At 39.5% G+C, this 23,876-nt stretch overlaps 1 protein-coding gene across 2 annotated transcripts in view; it reads right to left on the bottom strand.

Annotated features, from left to right (window-relative positions):
- nfic (nuclear factor I/C) overlaps positions 1 to 23,644 on the bottom strand; it is a 35,856-nt gene extending 12,212 nt beyond the window's left edge. Inside the window, exons 1-10 of one of the 2 annotated variants that reach the window (XM_039601523.1) lie at positions 23,418 to 23,644; positions 10,609 to 10,779; positions 10,032 to 10,208; positions 8,311 to 8,494; positions 7,139 to 7,213; positions 6,497 to 6,571; positions 5,288 to 5,420; positions 2,375 to 2,496; positions 972 to 1,085; positions 648 to 805 (exon numbers count right to left, since the gene is read on the bottom strand). In XM_039601523.1, coding sequence (XP_039457457.1) covers positions 648 to 805; positions 972 to 1,085; positions 2,375 to 2,496; positions 5,288 to 5,420; positions 6,497 to 6,571; positions 7,139 to 7,213; positions 8,311 to 8,494; positions 10,032 to 10,208; positions 10,609 to 10,779; positions 23,418 to 23,642 — 1,434 coding nt within the window. In that variant the 5' untranslated portion in view covers positions 23,643 to 23,644. Of the gene's footprint in view, positions 1 to 647; positions 806 to 971; positions 1,086 to 2,374; positions 2,497 to 5,287; positions 5,421 to 6,496; positions 6,572 to 7,138; positions 7,214 to 8,310; positions 8,495 to 10,031; positions 10,209 to 10,608; positions 10,780 to 20,581; positions 20,986 to 23,417 lie in introns of those variants that run through there. The other variant, XM_039601524.1, reaches the window with a different exon arrangement.
- Positions 23,645 to 23,876: the final 232 nt, after the last annotated feature.

Raw genomic sequence — 23,876 nt, forward strand, 5'->3', positions numbered from 1 at the left:
CTTTAGGGGTCGCTACTACAGATCATCGGCGTCCATCTCACCCTATCCCAGCATCCTCCTCGGTCACACCAGCCCTCTACATGTGCTCCTTCAATGTATCCATGAATCTTCTGAGGTCTTCCTCTTTTCCTCCTGCCTCTCAGCTCCATCTTCATCATCATCCTTTGTCTGCTATATCCACTCTCCCTCCTCTGCACATGTCCAAACTATCTCAGCCTCTCTGGCTCTGAGCTGTCCTTCTGATGTCCTCATTTCTAACCTTCACTACCTCTACACCTTGCATGTTCACCTTTCCTCCTGTCTCCCTCTAATTCACGCACACATATTCTGACTTGCTTCTACCTCCACCGCTCCACATTCACTTGCTGCATCAAAGCTAGAATCCAAACCTGTTTCTTCTCTTTGTGTCTTTTTTTACTTTTTTGTTTATACATGTGGGGATATTGTCACTCTCCATCTATAGTTACAAACTGCTGCAGGTCTGGAGGAACTGCTAATATGGTGATTGAATTGGTTGCACAAGAAATATCTGTCTTCAAAAACATTTGTATTCATTTTTGCAGCATACATGTAATACTAGGTAGTAGCTTGAGGTGCAGTGGAGAAAGGGAATAGTGTGTTGGCTTGTGTTGACTAGATGTACTCACTGAGCTAGGGGTTTGATTGGCAGGGTCACAGGCTAATGAAACCAGATCCTTTAGAGGGTCTTGGGCAAGATGAGGAGGATAACGGATCGCTCCATGGGGGAAGTAGGAGGAAGATGGGAAGTGAAGAGATGAGGAGGGATGTGGACTCCGGGACAGACCTGAGAAAAAAAATGATATGTTGTTCTGTGCATCCTTTAAATAAATAACGAATTATCATATATATATCTGTGTGTGTGTGTGTGTGTGTGTGTGTGTGTGTGTGTGTGTGTGTGTGTGTGTGTGTGTGTGTGTGTGTGTGTGTGTGTGTGTGTGTGCGCTACTGACCACTGTGGACAGCTATAACAGGCCGGTGGTGCTGAGTAAAGGAACCCATTCTTGGTGAGTCTTCCTGGGGAGAAGGACTGTCCAGTTCTGCCTTCTTCACTGGAGGAGACAGCCCTAAATGAATCCACACACACACACACACACACACACACACACACACACACACACACACACACACACACACACACACACACAGAAGCACCCAAAATTTTCTGTCATTTGTACTTATGTCAATTTCTCTAGAAATTGGTCTTAGAATAATATAATATATAATCATGAAATACACGATCCTGACTCAGCAGAAACCAGTTGTGTAGTAGACCACAGGTATTTGCATGGCTTATTATGGAAAGGTTTTCCAACTGTTTCCCTTTGTGCTGATGTTGCATTTTAAAGTGTTTTCTGGCACCTAACCAAAAAAGTAAGACATTGTATGTAAGTGATACTCAGCTCCATCAAATTAGAATCAGAATTTCCAGGTTAGGCGCCGGTGATTAGAACTTTGTTAGAGTGGCATGAGGATCCTGTCATTCTTAAATGTCAGATGTGGTCTGCTGTTCTTCTTTGGTATTTGGAAAGTATAAGGCAAAGAGTGCAGACAGCTGTGCCCTTCCATGTGCATACGTGGGAAGCTGGTAATGAGAATAACAGTAAGAGCCCCTTCCAGAGCCCCCCAGAGTAGACAACAGTCACAGAATATGGACTGACTGAGTCACATAGCATGAAATGTGGTGGGATGCAAAAGCTAAAGCAGATTAAAATGCATGCCCTTTATTGCAGTGTATAGAAGGTATCTGCTGAGCCAGCAGCTGATACAGGCTGCCTGAGCAAATCCTATATGCTTATGCATAACAACTGTCCAGAATCTCTGACCCTGCCTCCTCAGACAAATACTGATAAAATATATGAATTCGTTATTATTTAATTATACTACTGACTAGCTAGTATCGTTTTGGTAAATAACAGGATTTTCCTATATGCTAATCTTAAATATAATAATCCAAATAAGTGCATCAGAAGCTTTAGGGCCAGATTTAATAAACAGGGCAAATTAGCATCTAAGCACAATACCCAAATAGGTTAGTTTTAGTTAATAGATTTAGTGGTTAGTTTTGATGAATTTGCAGTAAATTGCACAAATGTACTAAGACAAATGTTAATAAATTAGCTTGCATACTTGATTCAAATATTCTCCTCACAGAAATAGATATACAACACAGTCAGTCGCAAAAAAATCACGCCTCTTCCATTCAATTATGTCACTGTGCTCTCTTTGTAAATACCAACAATATTTTTTTTAAATGCCAAAAACCAGTTTGTGATGGTGCAATGTATTAGTAAACCTGGCCCTAATCTGTTCAGCAGCATGACTGTAAATAGGAAAGTTGATATAATAGTCTTACCTCCTTCCATGTCATCAGTCCAGTTCCTGGAGCTGCTGGCTGGTGAGGAAGGTGAATGGTAATACTCCCCACCTGGACTATCAGCCTCTTCCTCTATAGAGCCAGACTTATGACGTTTACTCCTGAAGACACATAGAGAGATGCTCACACATTTAGGATCCTGGTTTCACTGGGCACCGTGTGAGGAGATAAAGCCTAGTCCAGTGTTAAAATGCATAAGGTAAGATTACTCTGAGGCCATAAGGGCCTGTGTGCAAGCTGAAGCTGCTATTTAGCAGCATTAGCAAAAACTGACAACTGTTTCCCATTTCATTCAGAGAGCCAAATCACTTACAATCCAACCCTGTAAACTATCGTGTACTGTTATCATGTCAGATAAATTCTGTAAAGAATAAGTGGTGTTTCTTACCTTTCCAACCATATACTGATTTTAGTCCGCACAATAACACACTGCACACTTAATGTTCCTCATAAGTGCAATTGATTTTCCAACCAATACTTGTTGCAAACTTAAGATGCCTACTGAGTAAAAACATTCAACTGGATACAGTGGAGGAAATAATTATTTCATCTCCTGCTGAATTTGCAAGTCTGCTCACTTAGAAAGAAAAGAACGGTTTCTCATTTTTATGATAGTTTCTTTCTGATGGAGAGCGACAGAACGTGAACCGGGAAACCACAATACATGAAAGTTCTGAACAGATTTTGTGAAAAAAGTATTTGATTCTCAAGAACAACATGACGTAGTACTTAGTGGAGAACCCGTTTGTTGATGAGTAAACCAGTAAGAATGGTAAATGGACTGATTCTTATATAGCACTTTTCTACTCTCCCAGAGCACTCAAAGCGCTCTATACAACATGCTACATTCACCCAATCATACAAGCACTTTCTTCTACGCTTTTAAGTGCTTACTAACTAACATTCACACACAATCATGCTCCAATGGATGCATCGGAGAGCAACTTGGGGTTAGTATTTTGCTCAAGGACATTTAGCATGCAAACTGGGGCGAGCCAGGCATCGAACCACCAACTTTCTGAACATTAACAAGCAGCACTTCTCTCATGATCAGCTTCACCCATGAAGCACACATAATGAGTTGAGATTGGAAACTGATTGACTATAATCTCAGAAAAATCTGTGGGAGCCAGATTTCTGACTGGCTTGTCCAGGATAAAAAACTTATTTCACTTAAAGACATTAAAAATCAGTTCATAACTTTTTCTTGTATTTGTGGTTGAAATTCTGTCTCTCTTCACTAAAATGAAACTACCAGAAAAAAAGCAAGACTGTTCATTTCTTTGTAAGTGAGCAAACCTACAAATTGTGCAGATATGTGTGTGTGATATGGCCGGGGAAATCAAAAGTTTGCCACAGTTGTGTGTTTACCAGGCCGACTGAATGAAAAGCTGACCCCAGTGAGAGGGTAACTAATTCTTCACTGTGACAAAGAAGAAATTCTGCCAGTTTTTCCTGTGGTAGTCGCTCATTACTGCCTAACATTAACCCTTCAGCACAGATACAGGCTTGTCTGAACTTAGTTTTATCTTATTTTTGGCACAAAAGTACTATAGAAAGTTTATTTTCATATTGGGATCAATGACTAAAGGTGTTTCTGTACCTACAGTGAAAAAAGTAAGAAAATAGTAAGAGAGCAAAGAGCAAAACACGGCCTTAAAGAAAGAGACTTTTGTTTGAATAAATTCTCAAAGCTACTTTATCCTATTAAATGTGATTTAAATGAGCAATTCAGAAAACTGTGCTCTCCAATAAAACAAAGGCTGAAGGGTTAGAAAGGTTAAACGAGGACAGGAAAACTAAAGCAGCAGTGGGCTAAACAAGATGATCATTGAGGTATTTTTCTCAGGGGTATCCTGCCTTACCTCACAGCACTGTTTACATTCTTTCTGAATCTTACTGCAAACGGACATCAGAGCCTATAGTAACTGCAGTCAGGGGATGAGTCTCTGTACCATTTCTTTGCTGCTCATCCTTCCCAGTGAATCAGTTTTAAAATAGACAGGATTATTTGACAAATGGATTCCCCTTTTCCATCTTTTTTTTCCAAAGAATTAAAAAGGTAAACCTCAAAAACCTACAACTCTTACATATCACTTGTTATCACCTTGCAGAAGTGCAGTTGCTCTAAATATTTATCAGCCACCTTCTATTCAAAATTTTTAAAAGTTGAAAAGACTTATATTTCAGTAAGTCGGTCCAATCTTTTTGATAATATTTCTGAAAATTTTCAATCAGCTTTCAGTTCCTAGCCTTACCTGCAGGCATACATAAAATAATTTGCATCTGCGGATGCTTATCTGGCTCTCGATGCCAGAGAATTGTACAGTATATAGGCGTCATTCTTCACATGTCAAAACATCTGACTGAGCAGTTTTAGGCATAGAGGCCATCTTATGCTCTCAGAGTACACGCCTCCTGGTTGTCCCTTTATTATATTTCTATGTATTTGTTTTCGTTCTCCTATATTTTAATGTGCACTTGCATTTAGCCTTTTATGTGCTTGAACATTCACCAGACATTAAAGTCTCCATTTACAACCCTGATTTTTGTGTGTGCATGTGTATATTTGTGTTTGTGTGTGCATGATTAGACATCTTTGTGAGGACAGAAAACTGGTATGCTGCTACACTTGTGACCAATAGTCCCTTATGGGGACAAAATGCCCATCCCCGCGGGTTTGAAGACATTTTTGAGGCTCAAAATGTGGTTTAAGTATCAGTGTTACAATTAGGTTTAGGCATTCATTTTTCATGGTTAGGGCAAGCGGCTAGGGAAAGCATTATGTCAATTAGATGTCCTCACTAAGACATGAAAACTAGTGTGTGTGTGTGTGTGTGTGTGTGTGTGTGTGTGTGTGTGTGTGTGTGTGTGTGTGTGTGTGTAAAATACCCGCTGGATGAGGTGCTGGCCAGTGATCGTCTGAGACTGACTGGCTGGTTAACAGACTGGTTGAGATCATAGGCCAGATGACCCTGGAGCTCCCCCACAGAGAAACCAGGCCCTACTCCTGTTACAACGGGAGCTACATGGGAAAAAGACAGATTGTGTTTATGAGTTACGCACTTAAAACAGAATATCAGGTACACAAAGTGTGTGGCAAAGCACAATACTGTGTTTATTGACTAGTCTTTAATTTCCTATCTAGATCTCATTATATCTACTCACAAAGCAGCAAGGAAACCTTTGTTAATCAGGTACATGTAATTTACTAGATTTTCACAGTCAAAGCTTAAGATTTTGCTATGGCCTACACCACTTAGTTCAGACCACCAGTCATGCCAGATCAGTTTACTTTTAAAGGTCACGAGTAAAAACAAAAGAAAACAAAAGGCTGTAACTGTTTTCTGTTTTAATATTTTACATGGTTAATAAAAGAGACAGTGTGGTTTGATTCCACATGTTTAGAAATTCAAGTCCATTTAGAGGAAATGACTTGAGTTGTTCTGTGGGACCACGTTTATCCTGAGATCAAACTATCCTGATAGGATTGGTGTATTCCACCATGACATGTTCTCCACCCCCAGGAGACAAAGGCTCTCTAAACATCTAAATGAGTGTGAAAATTGGATATGGATATCCTGTTGTTACCATATCTTACCAAAAAATAAGGCCAACAAATTAGAAATGCTGTGCTTTTCTACTCTACTTGAGCACTCAAAGCACTTCATACAGCATCTCACTCCCCCTTCTACACATAAGTGCTTCCTATCGAACATTCACACTCTGAGGAATGCATCAGAAAGCAACTTGGGGTTCAGCACCTTGCCCAAGGACATTTGGTATACAGACTGGAGCAGTCAGGGATCAAACCACCAACCTTCTGATTAATAACCTGCACTACTGCCTGAGCTACAGCCTCCACCAGTGCTCTCAATCGACATCATAAAAACTACTTGAAATTGCATTTTCTTCTTATATAACTAGTCCAAGAATAACATGCCATTCAACAATTTTTCAAATTCAAATATTTAAACCAAATCTGTCAAGACAGAGCTAAAGAAGGGTTGGTGTTACAATGACAATACTAGTCTCTGTAAGAACACTGCCAAAGGTAGCATAGCTATGTAAAGGAAAAACATAATGGTAAAGCAGGCTTACTTCTCGAGACCTGAACAAGCTCAGTAACACTAAAAACTCCTGATGTCACAAAACTCTCCTGGAACTCTGGACCGTCTGCAAAAATGAAACAGCAGCAGTTACACACTAAGAAAATAGATAAAGCCTGAGAACGATAGACAAAATGGGAAATTTCTGCTGTAGTGTGGAGCACTGTACTGCCCTCTCTTTGTTGGTATAAGTCAGTTTTTATTTCTTTCACTCTCACAGTCTCATCTATATGCCAGTTATCATTCCAATAAGATGGTATCTATCTATTTATACTTTGAATCTTGATGTTTAATTAAACAGATATGTTTAAATAGCCAAAGCAAAAATATAACTAATAGATTGGGTATAGTTTTCTTAATTTATACAGGTACATGTTTCCACTTGTAATAAATATTAATAACAGCATTTAAAACTTGTAAATATAAGGCACAGCTCAGATTACTGCAGTCTGCCCAAAAATCTGAATCCTTGCAGATTTGTTGTTACTTTGTGTCTAAGAAGTCAACCCATGATTTGGCAAATGAGACTGTTTATGTACAAGATATTTATTTTATCTGATCATATTACCTGATAGAGACATATAGAGATATGTAAACAGATTAAAGAAAATTAAAGAAATATACTTTACATTACCCATGGTGGCAGTTCGACTGTCCTCCTGATCAGAACCCACACCGGTGCGACTGGGACTGCTGCTCTGCTCGGCCTCTGAAAGGAGAGAGCGAGAGTGACACAGTGTTTGTGAATAAGGGAGAGAACAGAACAAGATTTCAGCAACAAGCAAAGTAGGTCAGCCAATATATTTTTTCGTATAGGAAAATATAAGAAAACTATATTTAAATACAGTTAGCTATTTATTCTATCCTCAAAAAAGGTTCAAAAGTGCAGTAAAAACACAGAATGGAAAACTGCTGCAGGCAATTATGACATATATGACACAAACACACATAAATATATATATTTTTTGTTGTTGTTTGTTTGTTTGTTCTTAACTGACATGCTCATCCAAAACCAGCAGAGGGCAGGGCATAACTGCATATTTTGTGACTGAAAACCATTTTCGTGGCAGATTTTCTTTATTTGTTCAGTGTGTTAAATAAGATTACTGATGTTCATTTTCTATTTAGCAACACAACAGTTTTATTCAAATACACCAGGCAAACAGGCATGCGATCACCATCCATCTTTTATACTCTGTTTATTAATGAAAGTCACCATTTTGCATTTTTATTCATACATTAAATTTTTTATTTATTCAAACTCAATTACTATAACTATTTTCTTCATATTAGAAATTATAGCATTTGTCATACATTATAGTGCAACATAAAAAAAGCCTCTTAAGACTTGCAAAACATATGTGTTTAATGTTAATTTAAGGGTTTTTTTCCCATTTGGGGACTAATGTTAAATTCCACAGCGGTACAGGCTCTGACAATGGTTAACATGTGTTTGTATTTAACACAAATTATTCAACACCTGTGGCCTAACAGGTGAACAATGTTCTGACGCTAATATCAAACGCACACATAGAGAATACAGAACGGCATTTTAAAGTGAGAAAAGTTAAACTTTCCAGGATATCCTGAAATCACAAGAACACATTTTGATATAATAGAAATCTAGAACAGAGAATCTTGAAAGAAAGATGTTTTTTTTCTTTACAACAAGATGCAAGATGCACCATCGCCATGTAGCAATCTCATATTTGATCTAATTTTACCAGAGGTCTACTATATTTAAATTTATACATGAAAGTGTATAAATGAACAGCAATGTTGAAGTAAGTAGCATGTAGTGCATACCTCTCTCTTGCACATAGTAAGCAAGGTAGAGGTCGAGCTCCTTGACAGAGACAGAGATGTGTCGAGGCTGGACACAGAGGACTGGATTGGAGCACTGGCCTCCTTTCACCAGCCGTTCGCCATCTGTGCTCTCCAGTGGGATTCCTTTAAAAAGGATAACCATCACCAGGTCTAATCTCCACACCTTGGAAAAACAAAACAAAAAAAAACCCACTTATGTCTGACTAAAAACATGAGTCTCACTCTTGCTATGTTTAGTGTGATACCGGTCCCCTGAATGGGCCAAGCATCCATCCATTTCCTTGACCGCTTAAGACACAGAGTTACGGACTATCAGAGACTGACAGGCAGGGTACATACAGGTCCCCATTGTATCACAGGGCGAACAGATTCAGAATTGTAACCAATTTAGAATCACTAATTAACTTTACAAGCATGTCTTTGGATTGTGTAAGGAAGCCATAATACCCAGAGAGAACCAATACAGCCACAGGCAATGAAGCAAACAGTTGGCTTAATAAATTTAGCATTTCCTAATTTTATTAAGCCAACTTCAGGGTTAACTAAAATTGTATTACAAGTTTCTTAAAGGCTATGATTTTAATTCGCTATTCTGCTTGACTGTCTCTGATTTTAGCTTCATATATCAAATACTTTTCAAGATATAAAATGGTCCATGAACCCACTTTCAGGCTTTTTTTTGAGGCAATGTTTGAACAGGAAGATCACAAAAACAGTTAAAGATCAGAGCCTAAAAACTTCACTAGCTTTTCCTACCATTAAAATAACGATGATCAACAACTGGCAATCTAACTTTTTAACACACTGACTTGCTCTGACTTCATCTGTTATTAAACTCAACTGGCTTCTTTGAAAATGGAAATAAACCCACCCACCACTTTAATCCCACTCTGCATCTTGTTCTGACACATGTTATAGAAACTGTACATTTAAGAGTATTCCCTGAAAACCCTCTTTTGCATGATCATTTCTTAACAACGTTTACGTTTAAGATAAATGATTACACACGGGTGATACAATTCATTACAATATACAAATAAACAAAAAAAAGCTGTAACTAAATTTAAGGACGTACGGGCAGAGGTGGAACAGAGGGTTCAGGGCCACGGACAATATGGTGATGGTATATTGACTTTATAAGACATTTTCTCAACTGAAAATCAGATTCTTTAAAAAGTAGAAAGGTTATAATGTTTAAGCACCAATTTTCAGCTACTGTGAGTTGTTTGACCTCCTTTAATTAACACATGAAGCAAATCTCCCTGTCTAAGCCTGGTTCTGCTGAAGGTCACTGTTGTTAGTTCATATATTTTTCTTGCTAGCCTCATGTTTGATGTAAATTCCTGAAAAACAAAAACCTGATACAAGCTTGTATAGTCACAAAAACTTTTTTATGAAAAAGTCATGGAAAATAGCATTCATAAGACAAGGAAATCAGCTGTTAAACCCACTCCCAGCAGCGATTGTGCCGTTCAGGCAGAAACAAGCCGGCTACGAGTACAAACAGCAGGTAAATAAACTTACCTTCGACTGCAAAGTTGATGTCACTGCTAGTCTGAGTCAGACTGAATTAGTTTAATTAATTAAAAACTGCTTGATATTTCACATCTTTGACAGCAATTTTAATCTGGGGTTAGAAAAACTATCTGCATTTCTATCTCTTCAGCCAAAAGAAAATACAAACCAACTTTTAACTTTACCTTGTCAGCTTGTCGGAGACAGTCTATGCGTCTCATTTTGCCTTTCTGGTCAGGGTTTGACAAGACACAACATGCAGCTTTCTTCCCGGTGATTGATAGGACAAAGTCTTCCCTGCATTCAGGTCTAATATCCTTTCTTAGCTTAGCCAAAAGACGACTGGCCCACTTTTGTTTCACCTAGGAACAGAATAAGAAACAGAAAGTCTAACTGAATAAGTACAGCCTTGTTCTAGCATATTCCTACTGTAATTTGGGAAAATGCAATATAATATGGGTATGATATAAAACACTGATTGCTAAATATAAAAATCAGACCACTGTAATTCATTATTATCAGTGTGTCCAAACTCCCCCCTGTCACCAGTAAGTGCTTGCTCATAGGGGGTCGTCTGATTGTTGTGACTTTTGTTTTCTGTTTTCTTTGTGTTATTGCAGGGTCTTTACCTTTCAATATAAAACACCTTGAGGCAACTGTTGTGTGATTTGGAATTAAAATTATTAGAATTTTTTAAAAACTTTTTAAAATAAAAAAGTAATGCTCATTTCAGTTATCCAATATACTTCATAGTTATACCACCTCTGCCTTCTCCCCAAGTAGTTCATCTTTGACAGCTCTCTCTTCTTCTTTAGTCATCCTCTTCTCATGTTTTTTGAAGTACTTCCTTTTCCTGGCCTGGAGGTTAAACCACGTGTAGGCAAAGGCACGAACCTGGGGCAGCAGAGCCTCAATGAACGGATGGAACTCATCCTGGATGATAGAGACACACAGTACAGACTCAGTAATCAGTAACTAAACCACTAAAACTCAAACACAAAGAGTAGGACATGTAGCTTTAGAGACTAACGATATACTGGTAATGAAACCTTTAACAATGAATCTGGTTCTTGAATATTTTGCCTACACTGTTTAAATTTGACTTGGGCATCAGCAGCAAGACAGAACACTGACATTTTACACATCTGGATAAGACACACATACTAACAGTCTCTATGATATATAAGCTAATTTTATATGAAAAAAGAAGGAAGATAATATTGTTTTCTGAGAAATTAAGTGTATCAGATGCAGACATATACTAAGTGCTATTAAAAAGTTAAGAGATCCTATTTCACATGAACAGAATGTGGCAGTTGCAACAGTCATTCTACCGCAATATCCCAGAGCACAAGCAGCACACTTCACAGTAGAAGACTCTGCACTCTCCAAGTCATGTCAGGTCAAGTCAAAGGATGGCTACGGATGATAAGATTGTACTGATACCAGTACCACAGATGACCAAGCCTACAGGTCTGATTCTTCTTTAATACCCTTACTGCTTTCTGTTCAATGCATCGGAGAGTAGTAATTGTGTTTTGCTTTTTTTAAAAGGTAAAGAAATAGATGTTTTCAGGACAACTGTTCTAAATCTTAAAACAGTGAAAAAAACAGGGTCAAAAAAGAGCATGCATGAGACTTGTGTGAAACAGCTCCACTGTTTCGAATGTAACCAGAATAAAAATACTGAATAAAAATAAAAGTGAATAAAAATAATGGGACACCAAATTCCTATTCAGAAACAGCAAAGATGGCATTGTCCCCACCAAACTACAGCATCAAGAATTAAGAATTTAAAAAATGTTCCATAGTGTTTAGAACCGTCTCAAGCCTGAGCTTTTGACTCAAAATGATCTCTTTTAAATACACTAACCATTTTATTTGAAACTTTGGTCATGTTTCATTGTAACAGTGTGTTTATGGCAATTTAATAGCTCCACTTCAATTTAAATACTTAGAAAAAGAATCTTTTGCATATCTACACATTTCAAAGCTATTCACTCTAAACTAATACAGACCTGTAAGGGTAACCATGTAACTCTTGGAATGCACACAACGGTAAAAGTGGCCATTCATTCCAAATTTTGGAACAAAAGCTGGCACTGTAATTACTAGTAAATTTCCACCAAGTGTACGTCTCACTGCTAAATGTAAAATGTGCTTGCTCAGATCTGGACTGCACGGAAGTTATTGGCCTACATACTCCTTTGGAGTTACTCTGCCTCTGTGTGGCTATGATGCAGATCATTATGATCATCACAAATTGCTAAGACAGCAGCAAGCCATGCTACCATCATGAACACAAATAATACAACTCAGCAAGCAGAACACTCACACTAGGTGACAGTCTTCCACAAGTAAACATTTCATTTTAATGGAAAGAGACAGAATTTCTACCAAAAATTCAGAAAACAAACACATTCAATAAAAATTATAAGTTGAGTTTCACATCATTGAGTGAAAAAAGTATTTTTCCCTTACAACCCAGCCAGCATTCTGGCATCCAAAGATTGTCTGTGTGCCACATGCAGTCAATTAAATTTTACTTATATAGCGCCAAATAAAAACAACACTTGCCTCAAAGTGCTTTATATTGTAAGGTAATGACCCTACAGTAATACAAGAAAAAGAGAGAAAACCCCAACAAGCTCTTTGTGGGAAAGAAAAACTCCCTTTAAACAGGAAGAAACTTTCAGCAGAAACAGGCTCAGGGATCTGGAAGTGAGCAGATGAAGACAGGCCAAAAACATGCGATGAAAGAGAGCCAGATTTTAATAATAACTAATAATTAAATGCAGAGAGGTGTATGAACACACAGTGAGTGAAAAAAGGTGACTGAAGAAGAAAAACTCAATTATTCATGGGAATCCCTCAGCAGCCTACATCTATTGCAGCATAACTAAGGGAGGACTCAGAGTCACCTGATCCTACCCTAACTATATAATTTAGCAAAAAGGAAAGTTTGAAGCCTAATCTTAAAAGTAGAGATAGTGTCGGTCTCCCAAATCCAAACTGGGAGCTGGTTCCATGGAAGAGGTGCCTGAAAACTGAAGGCTCTGCCTCCCATTCTACTTTTAAATACTCTAGGAACAAGTAAGCCTTCAGTCTATGAGAGAAGTGCTCTAATGGGGTAATACGGTACTATAAGGTCTTTAAGATAAGATAAGGCCTGATTATTCAAGACCTTGTATCAATAACAAATACTCCTAGTTTCAACTCATTATGTGCATAAAGCACACCTGTCCGCAGAATCAATTTCTTCTATTCCAAACGATTCACCACTATGAGCAAGACAAAGGCTGTCAAAGGACATCAGGAAGAAAACTGTTGATGTGCACAAGGCTGGAATGAGCTAAAAGAGCAACTACAAGAAATGTGGTGAAAAGATGGCAGCTGCTGGTGCAATTCTTGAAAATTGGAAAAATATCAAATCAATCAATTTGGAGTTTCATGGAAGATCTGGCCTCATGAGTGAGGATGATCTTCAGGCATGGAAGAAAGCACTCCAGTCAGATAAAACCAAAATCGAACTCTTTGACCTTAACTTGACCCGCCACTTTTAGAGGAAGAGAAATGCTAAGCATGACCCAAGGAACACTAACCATTTTTGTGCTAAGAGTACGAGAAGACCAGCGGGAGAGACCTTTGAACAAGACCATGTACCATAAATTTTGGGACAAGAACCTTCTTCCCTCAGTCAGAATAGTTAAGATGGGTTATGGACCAGTCTTGACAATTACAAAAAACACACAAAGGGCGAAAGATGAAGCACACTAAAGTCATACCTCAGCCAGGCATAGCCTGTCTCTACACCTCAGTCCTATAGAAAATCTGTGGAGGAAGCTGAAGTTTCAAATTTCCAAGCAGCAGCCAAGAAACCTGAAAGATTTAGAGAGATTCTGTAAAGTGGAGTCGGTCAAAATCCCTCCTGAGATGTGTGTAAACCTGATGACCAAGAAACTTCGTACTGGTGTCCTTGCCAACAGCAAGTTCTCGACCAAGTACTCAGTGAGTATTAGGCCTTTATAACTATACAGCATCAACAATATGGTCAGGTCTTGGGGGTCCAGGGCTGCCAGCAAGGTCACTGCTTCCACCCAGCTGAATTCTGCTTATTAATTCATACAATTTGATCATGAAAGACTTAAACACTACTACTGCCAATAAGTTACTGCAGTGCAACCTCAGTTTAATTGTATAATTCACAGTAGTTTAGTCCTTCTGCACCAATCGTAGTAACCAGCATGACTGAGGAGAACACTAAGCAGTTGACCCTAATGTGCACAGTTTGCACAGTACCAGCATGTCTCTATGAAACTAAAAGGAGGTCATTTAATCTTGTGCGGCTAATTTCAAAGCATGACACCAATAAAAAACTAAAAAAACAAATGGAAATATGTTGAGGATTTTGTGCACTCACAAAGAGCTGTCCCTAATGTGTGGTGATTTCATTGATTTACTTCAGTACTTAGAGAAAATGTCTTTGTTGTCTGCCTCCTGCTTTGCCTATAAGGCAGATATTTTTGCACTTTTATAACTGTGTCTACATTTAACCATGACTGTAGTTTGCATAAATCATTTTATCTTTTTTTTGCTTTTTTTTGGATACCAAAGTGACTTGATACCAAGGTATCATGTCTGTGAAAGTTCTCAGTGATACCTTGATACCAAGGCATTCCTACATTCCTACCACAGTTGGTTCACATGGTCTTCTAGCGAGCCAAATGGTTTGCTGTAGTTAATCCAGATTGCTAAAAGACAACACAAAGTTGCAAAGTTATTGCTATTATTAAATTCAAATTTATAGTTAGGTCCATGAGATTTTGGACACATTCAAGCTCACTTTAATTCGACAAAAGTTACATTATTCCATGTCCACGTAAGTTCTCAATCATCCAGGTCATGGTAATCTAAGGAGTTTGGAAAGAATGGCGACTGGACTTTCTTGAAGACGTTTCACCTCCCATCTAAGAAGCTTCTTCAGTTCTAAAACCAAATGGTGCCGAGTCACAGGTATTTAAAACCTAGTGGTAGTGTCCCTTAAGAGGGTCATTAAACCAACTATTGATCATGTCCCTCATCACATGAGCCAAGGTGTCAAAAAGGGTGTGGATCATTATTAGAAGAGGTTTCAGGTGAAACCATTGTGCGAACTTATGAGATGTGAGTGGGCGTTATGGTGCCTGAGAAGGGATCTGAAAACTGGATTGCAGGTGGCAGACAGTTCGTGTCCTTAGCCACCCCCTCTTTTCAAGGATGGTCGTTCACAGTGGACAGAGATGGCTTCTTTCACTCCTCTTTCAAACCGACTGTCTCCTCTGTCCAAAATGTGAATCCTCGAATAAATGACCTTTAACCTTTAGATGCAGGTGTAAAGCTGAGTCTTGTCCTGCCAAGGTGGCTCTTCTATGTTTTGCCATGCGTGTATGGAGTGGCTGTTTGGTTTCTCCTCACTGCACTGAAGTTTTGTCCTCAGGATGAACCAGTTTTTGTATGAAGTAACTTAGGAGGTCATGCTTGTAGAAAATTCTCCTGAGTTTCTCTGATAAACCTGCTACATAAGGGATGACCATGTTGTTCTGTTTGTCCTTCTGATTCTCCCTAGTTTGTGTGTGACCTTCTTTCCAGTTCATCTTTGCTGATTTGATGAAAGCCCATTTAGGATAACCAAATGTTTTAAGAGCTTTCTTTACATGTATGTTCTTTTCTTTCCCTTCTGCACACAGCACAGTCCAGAAATGGCAAACTATTACCTTTGTGTCCTCCCTGGTGAACTTTATGTTTTTTTCCACTGAGCTGATGCGAGCAGTGAAGGACTCAACTTCTTGGGCAGTGGCTAGATGCTGTCCTTTTTGAAAGAGTCAAGAGCTTTACTTTCTACTTTCTCCATGTGAAGGTTGACTACAATGGATGACACTGGGAAGCACATGACACATCGATGTTTTTGTCTGTAGAAACCCTTGTTGTATTTAAAATATGCTGTGGTAAGGCCGAGATCTAAGAGCTTGCAAATTTGTTTGGGGGTAAAGCCGGTTCTGTTTTCTACGGAGTCTGTTCTGTTTTTTTGCTGTAGTCATTTCCTGACAGTTTCCACTGCCTCAGTTGTAGGTATGCAAGGAAAGCGTGAGACCACATCAAAGGACACTATGGTTTCATCCAGATCCAGTGTAAGTTTCTGGACCTTGATGGTGAAGTCAGAGTTTCTGATGTGATGATATTAAATTTGAAAGGCAGTTTTAAAATTATTATTGAATTGACTAACGAAACAAAAGTTATGTAAACCTACCTGGCCCCATGTAAAAAAATAATTGCCCGCTAAACCTAATAACTGGCTATGTCACCCTTGATAACAAAAACTGCAAATAAGCATTGCAATGACTCGCAATGACTCTTCCACGTCACTATGGAAGAATTTGACCCACTCTTCTTCTGCAAAGACGAGTGGGTCAAGTGTTTTAATTCAGGCACATTAGAAGGTTTTCCAGTACGAAAGGCCCGCTTAGGCTAATACCATCTCAATCTGATTTAAGCCTGGACTTTGACTAGGCCACTTTATTTTCACTCCATTTCATTTTGTTTTTTGAGCAACTTAGAAGTGAACTCACTCGTGTGTGTGTTTTGGATCATTGTTCTGTTGCATAATTGTGCTTGACGATCGGGGCCTGAACTAATGGCTGCTCCTTCAAGATTTCCTGGTAGAGAGCAGAATTTATGGTTTCATCAAGTACAGCAAGTCGTAAAGGTCGTGACGAAGCAAAGCAACCCCAGACCATCACACTACCACCACCATCTTTGACTGTTGGTATGATGTTCTTATGTAAATGCACTGTATTAGTTGGATGCTGTTAGTTGACTGAACAAAAATGGGGTTAGTTTCCTTGGATGTTTTACCTTCAGGGTTGGATACTCTGAGCTTAATTAACAATTTCCTTTATTATGTGTAGCATGATTGATGACACCACTACTATGATGTCTACAATCTATTATGACAAATTTGCAGTTTTATAAATGATTTTGTTTTAAGTCTGCCCTACTGAACAGCTTATGATGAAGCTGGTGTTAAGCAATTGTGTTTGAAGTTCCTCTGTGTTCATCAGCAGTGGTCCCCAACCCCCGGGTCATGGACCGGTACTGGTCCGTGAGTCATTTGGTACCGGTCCTCGAGAAGCTGAGGCTCGGGTATGAAATTTATGGTTTTCAGGGTTTTTATTGTTAACTTGGTCTTTTCCCGTGTTGTAGTTGTGTGTCTTATTTTGAAAGAAATATTTACACATTACCATAGCAACCAGAGAGCATTAAGGGACAGAAAGGAAGATGCTACTCTCAATGTTGTTGGTGCATTTCAGGAGGACGTGCAAAATATTGTCGGACATTAAACCGGTCCGTGGCGCAAAAAAGGTTGGGGGCCGCTGAAATACAGCATCATTCTCTGAGGAAGTGCAGCATGTGTCAGGATACAGTTAGCATGGGTCTGAGTACTTTTTTGAATGTTCCTAATTCAGAGCAGCAGCCACAGCTTTATCAGTAGATGTCAGACAGACATCAAATTAAATCCACTCTCCATCTCTCTATATAATTAACAAAATATCAAAAAACTGTCTTAGAGAGCTGTTTACAAGTTTACTGTGAAATGATTTCCTGACTCAATATACAGTGTGTGTGTGTCAGTGTGCATGCGTGCGTGTGTGTGTATTGTAATAATTTAACTTAATGTTGGCTGCTTGCAAGAAATAAAAATGAATTCATATTATGAGTTAAAAAATTATAAAAACTTAATCCATCACTTAACGCAGCTGTCTTGGCAAACTCTAGGCCAATCTCCTATTATCCTTTCATCTCAAAAATTCTTGAAACTATTTATAAAACTGAAAAACATGCTTACCTAGGCTGGATTATTGGAATTCGTTATTATAAGGCTGTCATAACAACACCTGAAAAGCCCTCAGTTGATCCAAAATGCTGCAGGAAAAGTTCTGTATTTCTTCATATTTCTCCAATAGTTGCATCGTTCCATAGTTTTACTGTTAAATCTGAAATTAAATTTAAAATCATTCTCCTCATATACAAGGTCTTGAATAATTAGATCGTATCTCATCTTAAAGACCTCATAGTACCATATCACCCCATGAGAGCACTTCACTCTCAGACTGCAGGCTTACTTGTGGTTCCTAGAGTATATAAAAGTAGAATGGGAGGCAGAGCCTTCAACTCCGAGGCCCCTCAGACAACCTCTCTACTTGTAAGATTAGGCTTAAAACTTTCCTTTTTGTTAAAGCATATAGTTAGGGATCAGGTGACCCTGAATCCTCACTGAGTGTTTCTTCTTCTTTTGACACTCACTATGTGTTTTTAAGTCACTTTGTATTTAATCATTATTATTATTAATCTCTGGATCTCTTCCACACTATATCTTTTGTCCTGTCTTCTTCCCCTTCCCTTCCAACCGGTCATGGCAGTTGGCTGCTCTTCCCTGAGCAGGGTTCTGGCAGAAGCACTTTCATTAAGTGCTTGTTCATAGGGGGTTGCTTTATTGTTGGTGTTTTCTCTGTATTATTGTAGGATCTTTACCTGGCAATATTAAGTACCTTGATGCGACAGCTGCTGTTTTTAGTGCTATGTAAATAAAATAAAACTGAATCTCTGTCTGATTTCCACACATAGCAGGCAGCATTAGACAGCGCAGTTTTATGGAAATATAGCATTTTTGAAGAGTTAAAAACACCTGCTGTGTTTGTAGAGTGCATTGACTGGACCGTAAAACTAGAAAGATGCAATGTAAAAAAGTATCACAATCCTTCCTGATTTGTTTTGTTTTTGCATATTTGTCACAGTCACATATTTCACATCATCAAACAAATTTGAATATTAGACAAAGATAACCTGAGTAAATACAAATTTTCATTTATTAAACAAAAAAGTTATCCTATGCTACACAAAAAAGTAATTGCCCCCTAAACCTAGTAAGTGGTTGTGGCGGCATTCAGAAGTGAACTTGCCTGTGTGTTTTGGGACAATGACCCAAACCCAAACTGAGTGTGCCTGAGTTTTAAGGTTTGAACTACTGGCCAGACATTCTCCTACATGGTTTTCTGGTAGAGAGCAGAATTTGCGGTTTCATCAACTGCAGCAAGCAGCAAAGCAACCGAAGGCCATCATACTACCATCACCATACCAACAGGCTTCTGCTGATATGAGGTTCTTTTTATGAAAGGCTGTTAGTTTTATGCCGAATAGTTTTCCAAAGGTCTTGGGGATCATCAAGGTTTTTGGCAAATGTGAGATGAGTCTTTGTGCTCTTTTTGGTCAGCAGTGGATTTCCCCTTGAAACTCCTCCATGCCGTTTTTGTCAAGTCTCTTTCTTACTTACGTTTCTTACCACGAAACCTGACCTTAACTGAGGTTAACTGTGATGAATCTTTTAATTTAATTTTTTTTTTTAATTTGGAAAGCTAAGTTCAATTTCACTAACCACACTCAGGGCTGATTCTTCCAGGCCTGCTGAATCAATAAGTCACTTAAATAGAACCTTTCTGAAAAAGTGTAGTAGGCTAAAAGAGTTCAGAAAGCAACACATCATGCCACAATCTAAATAAACAGATGAGAAACGAGGTCGTTGACATCTAATAGTCTAGAAAGAGTTGCAAAGCCATTTCTAAAGCTTAAACATGAAAAAAAAAAACACACACAAAACATCCTGCTGATCTCCAAGACCTTTGGGAAAATATTCTGTGGCCTGATGGGACAAATGCTGAACTTCAGGGAAAGTTTGATTCCTATTACATCTGCCATAAAACTAACACAGCATTTCATAAAGACATCATACCGTGGCCAGACATGGTGTAGGTTTGTGCGCTGAAGCTCAACTGCGTTTGGGTTATGCAGCAGGAGAATAATCCAAAACACATCAACAAGCCCACCTGTGAATAGCTCAAAAAAGATGAAAAAAATGAAGGTTTTGAAGTTGTCTAGTTAAAGTCCAGAATCAAACCTGATTGCGATGCTTTGGGAGTTTAAACAGGCCGTTCATGATGAAAAACCTTTGCACTTATTGCTGCCAAAGGTGCCACAACCAGTTATTAGATTTAGGACACAATTTCTCTTTCACACAAACCCAGATAGTTTGGGATAACTCTGTTTGCTTAATAAATGAAATCCTTGTTTAAAAAATGCATTGTGTATTTACTCAAGTTATCTTTGATAATCTGGAAGATGCAAGTGTGAAAAATATGGAAAACACTAAGAATCAGGAAGCAGCAATTAAAATACAATTTTTAAACTTGGTTGTTAAAAAAGGTTTTTTTCCAGAAATGATACCACTAGTCTTGTCCACAGATACTGGGAGCACACTTGAGTACAGATACGCATTTGCAGATGCACACACAAGTATATGTAGACAAACAAATCTCAAAAAGTTACTGTAGAGAAACTGAAGTCTGTTAACGAGTAACTTCAATGCATTCCAGCTACAAACCCCATGTTAATTCCAGCCCCTGATCAGCAGGTTTGCTGCAGTCTGCAGGATTTGTCTCAGCCTCCACATATGTGCCTGCTTTTTAACAAATCCGAATTGATATTACGACACTGTTTGATTAATAATGTCAGTCACCAAACAGTGTTAGGTCACATATAACCAGGACTGTCAAATCAACAGAGGCTGTCTAGACTAAAGCCTCCTTTCAAAGTGGGAAAGCTTTCCTTTAACAGCTGAAGTGTAACAACTGTGGTGTAGTTTTACCTGAGACAGCGAGAGGGACGAAAACATCATTTTGACGAGATGGAGCTGAATCACAGCAGGCTGTGCGTTAACACAAACATTTAAATCCTCATAGCGTACTTATTTGTTTTTGGAGATATCTGTATGTTCTTCCATGTCGGGATTCAGTTAAGCAGCGATCCCTCTGGGCGGGAGAAAACGCTGCATTTCCTGGGCTGTTAAAATGGGCTTTTTCAAAGAATCCACATATGAGAGCGAACGACTGCTGTGTCAACTCCAGAAACGAACACACGCCAGAAAAGTTTCGGCCCCAGAAAAATGTCCCGCGGGGGGAAAAAAGAAAGTTGTTCGGAAAATATGGCCAGAGGTTTAACGGAACATGGGAGTTGTGTCATTTAGAGAGGGAAGGAGATGAGGGGGCGAAGAATAAAAGACAGAGAGCTGAAATGACGTTATGAATTCAGCCCATCCCAAACTATGAGCTTAAAGCTGCAGCTGCGCTCTCACTGCCCAGCTGCCCTATAACACGCACAGCACTTTATCTCAATAACAGCTGCACCTCCGTCCTGCAGTCTTAAAAATCATGGATTCAAACTAGATGTTCAAAGTCCTGACCGACTACACTCTAGTAAAATGACGAAGCATCAAAAACCTGACCAAGGTTACACGTTTATATTATAAATGGATATCTCATACACAAATCGGCACAGTGGGTCCGCGATATGCAGGCAAATGGTCATTTAGAGACACCAACACCAATAAGTGTCCTATTAATGTGTTAGTATCCAACCATGTGCACCCAGAACCTTAATAGGTGTTCAGCAATATCATCAACAGGCACGACATGTGTTTCACAGTATTTTCCTGCTTCTCAAACCATGTGAGTCATCCTATCCTGTGGATGGGGACACTTGGAAATATTTCATCACAGTAAAAGTGATTACTCAGAATAAGTTTGTTTGGCTTTACTCGACCCTCTAAGGTGACGGTTGACCAAACTTTCCAAACCATGGCAGCAAGACTGAGTACTCTCAGGGTAGATAAGCCTATTTCTGTTCCATTCTGCTTTAAATGTTGCATTTGTCTGCATCACCATAGCACCTTTAACCTTAGTGGTTAAACAAAGCACATTAAAAAGTTATTGTCCATTTCTCCACACTGAGACACATTGTTGTGCCTACTATTAAACTTTATCCCATATTTCCTGCAATTACTAAGTACTTTTTATTGAATTATATCGATAGTCATAATTATAAGTCAGGGTATTTACAAATGTTTTTATATACGTTTATAAAATATCTGTTGGTTGAAACACATTCAACCAACAATAAGTTCCACTTATAGCCTAAAATCATACATTTGTACTTTCATAATATATTTGTATAACACGCATGTGCTTCCATAATGATTGGTTTTAGTCGTTTAGAGCGGTGCACAGTTTACAGTAGTCGTTTTCAACACTGGATTTACAAGATGTGAATACCTTCACATAAAGTCCCAAGACACAAGAGTCACGTACTGTGTGAGCAGGGGCATGCCAGCTCAGTCGGTTGAATAGACTAAAGCTTTTCCTCAGGCAGACATTCCTCTGGGTCATGTAGCGCATTTAGAGGGATTGATGAGGGGCAACATCTGACTCTTTTCTACTCTTGAGCGGATTCTCGGATGTTTGCTCACCTTGCAAGTTGAACATGACTCTTTGAGTGTTTCCACCTGATGTGGTTCAGGAGGACTGCCTCCACTAACTACATTTTTCCTCTCTCTTTCAGGCAGCTCTCTGACTGGGCTTTAAGCCGGGGCAGGAGGCCCTCTGTCGGCCTGTCATTCTAACTCAGCCCGCTGGCTCTAACTGCGGCCATTTTCTGCTGACTAACACAAATGCCCAGAAACATCCACACATCCACAGACCGAGAGGAGGAGGAGGAGTAGGAGGAGGCTTGAGCTGAACTTCAACTTGGCCTTCCACCGTCCCGCGTGACGAGCGGAGCGGTGGCGGAGGGCCTGCTGCTGCACGCGCTTCAACAAAGCCCCTAGCTCAACAACTTTCACCCCCGACTCCACACCCGATACGCACACAGCAGGGCATATTTTCCGCTTAATCGGTCGAAGTCAGGGCCCGTAACCCACCGCCTGTGGGAAGAAGCCTGTGTAACGCTAATACGCCACGTTCAAAACTTCATTCAAAATTACAACAGTTAAAATATTTTTTGTTTTATCGCGGGCCTGCCTAACATTCCGTGTGTAACATGAAATCTTTTCGTGTCTAAATACATTTTTGGCAAATTCGGTGCGCATAAAATACTCAGAAATAGCTTTACGGCAACGAAATATCCACTTTCATAATCGTAATAGCTGCTGGCTTCCGCCTTGCACTCAGCGTTTGACGGAAAACGTCAGCTGGATAAAAGGGCAACCCGACAGGCAAAGTTAAGATTTTATTGAAGGATGGGCTTTTGTGTGTATCATATGTGTGCCGAATTCAAGGGTGGGCCCTGACAGTTCAACCTTGTTCCCACTTATGTTTTGACTGCGTGTATATTTGTTGTCATGCGCAGGACATTTCATTTTGCCATATTTTGAATGTGATTTAGCGGGCAGAATCTCTCCAGGAAAACGTCAGGGATCGGACTGTGTTCAGATGCTGAAACAAACTAAAAGAGAAAATGAGAAATACAGACGCAGGCTTCCTGACATTTGGACGGAACTATCGCACCGCTTTCTGCTCCACTTTCAGCTGCGTAGCCTGCGTTACTCAGTCAACTCCTCGCATTGCGTCTTTTTCGGAAAACACGAAACAGCACACCAGTGGGAAGGGACACACTGCTACATTGTTGTACCGGAACAGGTTTTGTCCTACCATGTCGAAGCTGAGCCGCCACCGGGGAAAGTTAAAGCTGATATCAGTGCCTGCCCATCTCGCGCTGTCGTTCGTTACCATTCCATATTCATTTCTACCATTGTGCGCGTGCCAGCTGGAGTAAAACCGCGGTGCTCGAGACCAGAAACGTCCCGCGTCAAGCTTCGAGCTCCACGGCAATAACCCCCCCACCGCACGCGCGCGCGCGCGCACACACACACACATTTATATACACACACACACACCGCCTGGAAGGCTGCGGCAGAACAGAACAGTGTTACATTAACCTTCCACCTCTCTTCTGTTCAGCGTTCTCCTCGCTTCTGTCTTCCTCATGTTGGCTCTTCTTCCTGATACTGTGGACCGTTTTATTCCTTCCTTTATTTTTTCACTTTTTCCTTTCTCACTTTGTTGGACTGCTTTGTCTTCATGTCTCTTCACTCCTCATGTCCCCTTTTC

The sequence above is a fragment of the Oreochromis aureus genome, linkage group 17, assembly GCF_013358895.1.
Source record: "Oreochromis aureus strain Israel breed Guangdong linkage group 17, ZZ_aureus, whole genome shotgun sequence".
Lineage (NCBI taxonomy): Eukaryota > Metazoa > Chordata > Actinopteri > Cichliformes > Cichlidae > Oreochromis > Oreochromis aureus.